Raw genomic sequence first — 9,910 nt, 5'->3', positions numbered from 1 at the left:
TTTACTGAGCATTGAAGAACACTTCGCTGTCTTCTTTGACATTTCTTAAAATATTACATTGACTGATTGTTAATAGTAATAAAAGGATCATCCATTTTCTTTTCCTTTTGGGTTTTCAAAGATCAGGAGTGTTTTTAAACATGACTGTAGCTTAAGTGTTAACACATCACGGTTGCAATTGGCATCAGATTTGTTTACCTTCTAATATATTTATTGTTCAGTTAACGAAAGGAAAATATTTACTGCATGTTTTAATTCGTGATCCAGGAAAATATATTTATATTATTTAATTTTTAATTATAACAATATTCATAGGATTTTTTCTTTAGAAAGAAAACCGGGTCCATAAAAATGCCTTATTATTATTATATACATTTACCTCTTGATAATGTTATTAAAGTAGTCTATATAATAAAATATTAGAAATGTTACTTTGAAAGCATATTCTGAAGCAGTTAATATTATCTTTTCTTGACATGTCTTATTTAAACTTTGTAAATCTCAGGAGAAAAAATCCAAACCATTCGACCAATCATGTTGTTAAATTACTTATTGGTTCTGTATTCGCAATGTGAAATCTTCAGACGTCAATCGGCTAAACAAAATAATATCTGAAACCTTAAGTACATTGAGGTTAATTTTAATTTCGTATCCGGTTTTATGAACTTTTTCATTGTTGACACAACAATGGCGGCGCGTTTCTAAAGAGATGCAAACTCTCCAAGAGAGAGAGAGAGAGAGAGAGAGAGAGAGAGAGAGAGAGAGACCTCTAACATTGCTGTATTAAGTGCAAATCAACTGCATTCTATTGTTTCGTGCAAGAAAACAATTGCAATTACATAGCAGTAAAAATTATAATATCATTGATATTACATTGAAAGATATGATGGATACGAAGCGTATGGTGATACGTATTTGATCGATAATGGCCGGTGAGGTGGTTAACGGGGAGGTCTTTCTCTTGAAGAGAATATTTCTCTTATAAATCACGGCACATTTATAAAATAATCGTCTATGTTTAACTTGGCTACTTATGATAATATAAGAAGAAATCATTGTAAATGGGAAACAAGCATGATAATTCTCTACGGAACACTGAATTATTTGAATGCCTATAGAAAACCAAATGAAGAGTTTTTTTCACATTTGAAATATTTAGATACTTTCTTTTTTATTTATTTATTTATTTTTATTTTTATTTTTTTGAAAGCCTTATTTGTTCATTACTAGGTGTGCAGTTACTAGACTGTGCGGTTTTTTTTTTTTTTATATAAGAAATCGTTTTCAATGTGAATTAATCATAATAAGGAACGCTAATATAAAACTCAGGTAAGGTGCTGCACCTAGAGTTTGCACGGCACAGTCACTAACCCTCCTATAATCAGGATAAGGCAACCGTTGGATAAGTTAAGGGTTAGATAACTCCGACCATACATATTAGATGCATAATAGAAAGTGCAGAGGAACATCAAAAGAATGTCTACCTTTGTTTACTTGACTATAGTAAGGCTTTTGACTCTGTAGATCGTGAAACTGTGGAATTTTTTAAGAAGAATGGGAGTATACCAGTACATTTCATTCTCCTTGTGAGGAATCTTTATTGTGTAGTTCTGAGTAGTTCAGTAGAAACTGAGTAGTTCACAATAAGTTATGGGGTGCGACAAGGATGTATCTTATCTCCGTTCCTGTTAAACTTGTATAGCGAATACGTTTTAAGAATGGCAGGGCTTTCATTTGGAGTTAAAATTGGTGGAAGAAATAAGAATGATTTGATGGATGCAGATGATACCACCTTGCTAGCAGAATGGTGTTGAGATCAAGAACTTGTTTATTAAAGGCATGAAGCGAGTGGCAAAATTATCGTGTTTGGTCGTCATAGTAGATTTTCCAGATTATCCAATTTTTGGTCGCTCAGAGTATTTGCAGTAGATTTCCGATCTTTCGTCAGTGACGATATCATAACATTAATGTTTTAATTATTAAGAATTTAAATGCCCCTCAGAAATTCCAGCAGCATGATAAAACATTATATATAACCCTAATAAAAAAAATAATGTTTTTGGCCAAGCATTTATTTCTACTGTAGCCATCTTTCTCTCTCTCTCGTTTCTAATTCTTAGGTTATGTGAAAATGAAAACAACTGAATTTTCGAGAGGATAAATAATCCTATCAAATGCGTATGAGGTTGTCTAATTTACCTTTCGCTGAAATAGCTTCGCCCAGGTTCTTCGCAATATTAGACTAATCGAACGCATGTGATTTTACAACAGATGGACTATGGTGCAGGGCAGAAAAACAAAGTTTTAAATTAAAAATAAAACTTGCATTATGTGACATTTTATATATGAAAATATTTCCACAACCACAAAGCAGTTGTAGAAATATTTCCACATTGATTTCTAAAGAATCGTGTTTAAACAACAAACTTTGAGGAATTTGTAGATTTGACATTTTTTTATGTTTCAAATACCACTCTATATGCATCTGCGATGGCCAAGTTGTTTTGTCTCTTTGTTATAGTACACAAGTAAGTTAGTGAAACATGATCTCCCTTTAAGAAACCAGTGCTGATAACAAACGATAATATTTCTGTTATCAACCCATTTCTTTATCCTACTTTTCACCAATCTCTCACTCTTTCTCTCTCTATCACCTTTACCACAAATCCAGATATAAAGTTTAACCTATAATTTGAAGCCACTGCCTATTGCCACCTTTATGCAGTGGGACAGTTTAACCATTTCTAATTATCTTCTTTAGGCACCGGTTATATTTAGAATTATTCTCATTTTCCTTTCAGATGTGTATTTCCATTTTCTAATTTCATTTTGAACATTCTCATGTTATTATGCCTACACGTGATTTAGCTCTCTGTCTCTGTCCACTGAAAAATTTGATGTTATTTAATTTATACATTTGCTTTTCTTTTTTTCCCTTTTCTGTTATGCAAGCTATGTTTTGTTTATCCTTTTTCTTTTATCAAGTAAAGAATTCTTCATTTAATTGTTCTTCTTTTTGACTTCCAATCCATAATTATGTCTGTTTCCAATGCTTTTTCCATTGTTCTTTCTTAGTCAGCTGTGTGCATTTTGTATTCTTTCTAGAGGCAATTAATTAATACAAGCAGAATGCTGGTCCTACTAGTTGATGCCCAGAGCAATATTATTGAACAGTTTTCCTTTAGACAAAAAGACTCAGTGAGGAAGAGGTTTTCATAACAAATAAAACATTACTACATCATATATTACAACTGAAGTTTCATTGTGGAAGGAATACTCTTCTTGTAACATGTTTATCGCAAGCAGTGTAGACCTACCATGATGTCAAGAATTTGAATAGAATTCATTACATTCAGATAGTGAATTCCATTCCATGTAAAAATGGCCAAGTTCAAGTCAGTAGTTAGAATTAAAATAAATACAGGAAGATGAGTTGATGTAATATCATATATAAGACAAGGGTAAATGTATTAGGGGGATGAAAAGATGATAACAGCAAAATCATAACAGTGAAGATTAGGAGGAATTTAGCATTGCTAGCATGCATAATTTCAACAGAGCTAATCTAAACTGATAAGGTTTGTGGACTCTTAAATGGAATGTAAGAATTCGGAATCCCAGCATCAGAGCCAAGTGATTGATGAAAAAAAAAAAAAAAAAAATTAATAACCCAGGAAGACAGGGATGTTTAATGCAGTTAGTAGTAATTTCAAGTCTGAAATGGGAACCCATTGAAATCCTGACAAAAGTACCAAATTTGAGGCTATAACAATGTGACTATATCATAATATCCCTTAAGGGATATATATTAGGAATAATAATCAGCAGTGTGGCATTAAGAAGTTAATAAATTGCGAATTAACTGAATTATTTCACACACCAAAAAGTCAAACTATTTTCTACTGCCGATAGCAAACATGCAGATTTCATAAGCTGATACACTGTGGCCAGTTGGTTGGGAAATTGTCTAATTCCAAAGTGCATTTTTATTTCCAATAATAGATATCAGCCGAATTTAGACCTGTTTGAACTGACAAAACGACCAGTAAAATGCGCATGTGAACAGTCGAAAAATCACTCATTTTAAGACCAGGTGAAAAAAAAAAAAAATTAAAGTCATAAATGGCGGTGGTTGTGTGTTGAGGCATAATTAAGCGCTAAGAACAATGATGTTTGTAGATGAGTGAATTGTCCTCCAGCGGAGTCATTAAATTCCTTATGTTAATTTCTCTCGACTTCGGATTGCTCCATGAACAGACTGTAAGTCTTTGTGTGCATAAGTTTTGATAATTTTAACTTTTCTTAATAATAGATTTGTGTACACTCTAGGGTAGAAGATGACGACGTAGACTAGCATTTACATATAATTTATGCATTCATAACATACCTAACTTTTTATTAATTTTAGTATTGGTTGGTGTTGTTAGTGAATTAAGTGGTGGAGACAGAGATTTGTTGAGTGGGTGCCTACTTATATACACACGATCACTTGTGCAACTTCCTTCACTAGAAACCCGCTGTACGTGGAATTATAACCGATGAGCACATCCCTTAAACACAGGTCTACATTTCACGCTAACTAAATATATTTCCCCTATGGTTGACATTTCTTTCTCGCAGCGGAAGTTTTATCATTGAATTAGGCATAATTTTTCTCGGTAGGAGGAAAAAAAAACAAATTATCACTGTTTGTTTCGTCAATGAATGGAAGAAACGCTTTATTAATAAATATTTATTTACCTTCGGGTCAAAAAATGAATGCCTTTCTCACGGATTAAAAACAATCCCGGTGCAGCCATAAGGCGATGAATAGGTTTCAGTAAACACTGTCCTTTGATGTAGCAGACGTGAAATCAATGAGGTAACTGATTTCATATCATGCTTTCAAATCTATGAATTAAATCAAAATTCAGATTAAGAGAATTATGTATTTTGAAGAGCTTAGTAGACCTGAAAAGGCCCATTGAGAAATGTACGATCAGGCTCCCTTTATCAGAATTTGGTGGCCCTGAAAAGGGCCGTTGTGTTTTGCAGTTTCCCAATTTAGGATTTCTTTTCTGTCTTTTTGGGTAGAAGCACAGCCTGGATGTTAGGAAGAACACCACCTTGTGCAATAGTCACTCCTGAAAGCAATCGGTTCAACTCTTCATCATTACGGATGGCCAATTGAAGGTGACGAGGGATGATCCTACTCTTCTTGTTGTCTCGAGCTGCATTTCCCGCCAATTCAAGGACTTCAGCGGCCAAGTATTCGAGCACAGCGGCCAGATACACTGGAGCACCAGCACCTACACGCTCGGCATAGTTACCCTTACGTAAGAGACGATGAATACGACCAACGGGAAACTGAAGCCCCGCACGGCTAGAACGAGTCTTGCTCTTTCCCTTCACTTTTCCTCCTTTACCACGGCCAGACATCTTTTATGGTACAATAGTAAACTCAAGATAGTAAAATTTCCGGTTCACACCGCTTTTAAGCTTGCGCAGTGATTGAAGTGAACATCAGCCCTCAACCAATCGCAGAAGCGAAATCCAGTTACCGTGCGCTGATTGGCTTCTATCTCCCCACATTGATATCTGAGCAATCTCCCTCCTAACCATATGAGAATGTAAGGGGGAGAAAAAAAAAGGAGGAAATTAAATAATTTCATTTCCCATATTATGGAAGTTTAATAAAAGAATTTTTAACATTTCTTTCATTTTATTCAATCATACAGCGTTAATGGTATTATACCAGTAACATATTACTCGAAGTCTTCGGAATCCATTGAGGTCTTCGTAAAGTTCGAAATCTGTACGATAACAAAATATACGACCACATCTATGGAGTCCGAAGACTCATTTTCTTGTGAAATTATTATATTTTTGGAGTCAAATTTGATATTCCATTTTTCTTAAAACTCTTACTGAAGAAAGTTCATAGTCTGTTACAATAATAACATTTGTAAATAATATCTTAAAACTATTACCGAAGGAAGTTCATAGTCTGTTACTTTCATGAGTTTCAGGTGGATTACAATAATAACATTTGTAATTAATATTACAATATCTTAATACTGTTATTGAAGAAAGTTACATTTTTGAAGGTCTCTATTACGTTCCGTAGTTATTATAATAGTATCCGAGAAGTTCGGCCAATCAGAACGCACTACGCTATGGCACGCGCTGTATTTTTCTATAAGTACCCGAAAAAGCGCGCCAAATTTCATTGTCCTGCTTTTCTTTACAGAAAGAGCTGTCAGTAGCGAGAGAGGGAAGTAATGGCACGTACTAAGCAAACCGCTCGTAAGTCTACAGGAGGAAAGGCTCCACGAAAGCAGTTAGCCACCAAAGCTGCTCGTAAAAGTGCTCCTGCTACAGGTGGGGTGAAGAAACCCCATCGTTATAGGCCTGGTACAGTCGCTCTCAGAGAAATTCGTCGTTATCAGAAGTCTACGGAATTACTGATTAGGAAACTTCCATTCCAACGTTTAGTCCGTGAAATAGCTCAAGATTTCAAGACTGATCTGCGTTTCCAGAGTTCTGCTGTCATGGCTCTTCAGGAAGCAAGTGAAGCATACTTGGTGGGTTTGTTTGAAGATACCAACTTGTGTGCAATTCACGCCAAGAGAGTGACCATTATGCCCAAAGATATTCAGCTGGCTCGACGTATCAGAGGAGAACGTGCTTAAATTAAGCTTCAGAAACGGCCCTTTTCAGGGCCACTAAATTTTGATAAAGGGATTACCTCTACGTACGTACTTCACACGCACTTGCATCTCCAACCGATTTCAAAGTCGTTAGGAGTGAGGTATTATAATATATAATATATCCCAGAACCCTTGAATATGGACAGTTTTCTTGTTGATAATTCTAATGTCTATGCGGTGCATTTGCTATGTAATCTATGCAAAGCCAAATAAAAAGTTAGCTTAAGGTTAGTTAGATATTAAGATTAATTATAAAGGTTCCCTTTCAAAGCACTCTTAGCTATCGAATCTTCGATCTTGATAGCTATTTGCGTTCTTTTAGCTCATTTATCACAATCAATGCATAAGCAAATAGTGGTGAATAGAGTATGAGTAACACTCCACAAATATCAGTGATCTATGGAATGACCCCCTACTTTGGAAGGGAGTTACATAAGTTGATAGCCGGAGAAGTGGTAATGAGTAGAATGCATCAAATTAAAATTAATTTAATCTAATTAAAAATTTCATCTGTCCATGAGTTCCAGGATATCAGGATGTGATAGTTTTTATCCCTTTGGACTGAGGGAACTGCCTATAATGTAATATAATACATAATTATAAATGTAATATATTTATTCTTTTTATTTTTTGATTTTTGGATGATACATGTCCTGAGGCTGTCCCGAAAGCCAACACAATTTTACTCCCGTCATATTCTGCCCAGAATACTTATCCTTATGTCGAGAATACATTTTTTTTTCACATTTTAATGGAGAAAAAAATAAAGAATAAAATGATATGCTTATCATCCACGTTGCTGCCGTCATAAAAAATTTCAAAATTCAGTTTGGGAAACTGCCAATTTTATTCATATAATGCATTATATTTATTATTATACTTATTTAAGGTATTATACCTATAATTACACTTATTTAATGTAATATATTTATTATATTCTTATATAGGTTTAAATATAGAGTTAATTACACCTGTTATTTTTAAATATTTTGCAATTTTTACATTTATATTTTTTTCATTTTCATATGTGATCATACATCCTAGGTAGTAAAATGAATTCACTTGTTCTAAGATCTTGTTATCTATTACTATTTTAGATCTTACTGGATCTCGTCCTTTAAACGCCATACTTTTTGATTTTTTTCTGTTGATATTATCTACCAAATGTTTTTTCAAAGTCAATAAATGCAATATGTGTTTCTAAATTGTATTCTCGTCTTTTCTCTGTTATTAATTTTAGGAAAAAGGCTGGTTCTATACATGGCCGTCCTTTTCTAAATCCATTCGGTACTTCTAAAATAAAGTTTTCGGAATATTATTAATTGGTTATTTAAAATTCTGCTATATATTTTGTAACAGGAATTTAGTATACCGAAACCTCTACAGTTTTTATGTCATCTCTACTGCCTTTTTTTAAAGATAGGAATCACAATTGCTTTTTTCCGTTCTTTTGGGGGGCTACCAGTTTTATAAATTTCATTTAAAAAAATAGGATTCTTTCTTTGAATCTTGTTCGTGCATATTTATATAGATCTGAACCTAGTTAATCTTCTCCAGGTGATTTTCCGTTTCTTGTTTCTTTCAGGCTGATTTCTAATTCTTCTTTAGTTATATCCTTTGCATTAAATGTTTGCCAGTTGTCTTTTTTAAATATTTATCTGTCCACAATTCTGTGAAGAAATTTAGAAATTCTTCTAATTTAAATTCGATGTTTAATTTTATGTTTTCTTTAGTGTCTGTTTGGCTTTTATTCTTTTATATTCTATTTCACCTTCTAATCTTTTACTGCTTAACCATTTATGATGGGCGTCTATTTTCATTTTGATTATTTCTTTGATTGTGTCATCATCCCACATTAAAATAAAATTAAGATTACCACCTAAATGGCTACAAGTAACAAGAACAGAAAGAAAATTGAAACATTTGTTTATAAAACTAGAGTATTGAATGACACAAATGTACAATGGCTATATGAACAAAGAATTAACCAATATCTAGATAAAATAAAACAAAATGAAAAAACTGAAGATCTGGGATGATACAATCAAAGAAATAATCAAAAATAAAAAAGAAGCCTATCACAAATGGTTAAGCAGTAAAAGATTAGAAGATGAAATAGAATATAAAAGAATAAGAGCCATAGCTAAAAGAGAAGTCGGAAAAAGACATAGGGAATCATGGAATAAATTTGTTGCTAATTTAGAACATGATTTATATAAAATAAGACCCAATGTATATAAGATTTTGAAACACTTAAATGCAGATACCAAAGAAAACATAAAATTAAACACTGAATTGAAATTAGAAGAATTTCTAAATTACTACACAACTGTGGACAGACAAATATTTTAAAAAACACAACTGGCAAACAATTAACGAAAATGAAAAGAAAATAACTGAAGAAGAATTAGAAATCAGCCTGAAAGAAACAAGAAATGGAAAATCACCTGGAGAAGATAAGCTAGGTTCAGAACTATATAAATATACAGGAACAAGATTCAAAGAAAGAATCTTATTATTTTTAAATAAAATCTACTCGACTGGTAGAGAATGGAAAAAAGCAATTGTGATTCCTATCTTTAAGAAAGGTAATAGAGATGACCCTAAAAACTGTAGAGGTATCAGTATACTAAATTCCTGTTACAAAATATATAGCAGAATCTTAAATAACAAACTAATGAAATATTTCGAAAACTTTATTCTAGAAGTACAGAATAGGTTTATAAAAGGACGATCATGTATAGACCCAGCCTTTTGCCTAAAATTAATAATAGAGAAATGAAGAGGATATAATTTAGAAACACATATTGCATTTATTGACTTTGAAAAAGCATTTGACAAAGTTAAACGAAACATATTATTTAACATATTAAAAGAAAGACAAATATCAAATAATATCCTGAAAGCTATCACATGTATATACGAAAATAATCAAATACAAATAAGAATAAATCACGAGCTATCATATAAAAGAGAGATAAACCAAGGGGTCCGACAGGGATGTCCCCTCTCAGCAACTCTTTTTAATATCTACTTAAACGAAATAATAATAAAATGGAGTAAAAATTTACATCAAGGAATTAAACTTTCACCTACTTGAACACTTGAACTTGAACACTCTCCTCTTTGCATAATAATATCAACGGAAAAATCAAAAACTATGGCCTTTAAAGGACAAGATCCAGCAACAACTAAAATAGTAATAGATAACAAGATCTTTG

The 9,910-nt window shown here is 32.8% G+C and overlaps 2 protein-coding genes across 2 annotated transcripts; one reads left to right on the top strand and one right to left on the bottom strand.

The window, feature by feature from the left end:
* Positions 1-4,828: 4,828 nt before the first annotated feature.
* On the bottom strand, positions 4,829-5,418 carry LOC150092199 (histone H2A). The gene has a single exon (XM_090415214.1). It carries the CDS (start codon positions 5,416-5,418, stop codon positions 5,044-5,046), a length of 375 nt encoding a protein of 124 aa, XP_090271340.1. The 3' UTR covers positions 4,829-5,043.
* Positions 5,419-6,250: 832 nt separating this feature from the next.
* Positions 6,251-6,918, top strand: LOC150092198 (histone H3). The gene has a single exon (XM_090415215.1). The coding sequence runs from the start codon at positions 6,261-6,263 to the stop codon at positions 6,669-6,671; it is 411 nt and encodes a 136-aa protein (XP_090271341.1). The 5' UTR covers positions 6,251-6,260; the 3' UTR covers positions 6,672-6,918.
* Positions 6,919-9,910: the final 2,992 nt, after the last annotated feature.

The sequence above is a fragment of the Typopeltis vanoorti genome, unplaced genomic scaffold (genome assembly GCF_054136105.1).
Source record: "Typopeltis vanoorti isolate ZY-2024b unplaced genomic scaffold, IOZ_Tvanoo_1.0 HiC_scaffold_196, whole genome shotgun sequence".
Lineage (NCBI taxonomy): Eukaryota > Metazoa > Arthropoda > Arachnida > Uropygi > Thelyphonidae > Typopeltis > Typopeltis vanoorti.
This window is presented reverse-complemented; position numbering and strand designations above follow the sequence as displayed.

Excerpts from the sequence above, each read along its gene's own strand:
- LOC150092199 (XM_090415214.1), bottom strand. The coding sequence starts at position 5,418 with ATGTCTGGCCGTGGTAAAGGAGGAAAAGTGAAGGGAAAGAGCAAGACT.
- LOC150092198 (XM_090415215.1), top strand. The coding sequence starts at position 6,261 with ATGGCACGTACTAAGCAAACCGCTCGTAAGTCTACAGGAGGAAAGGCT.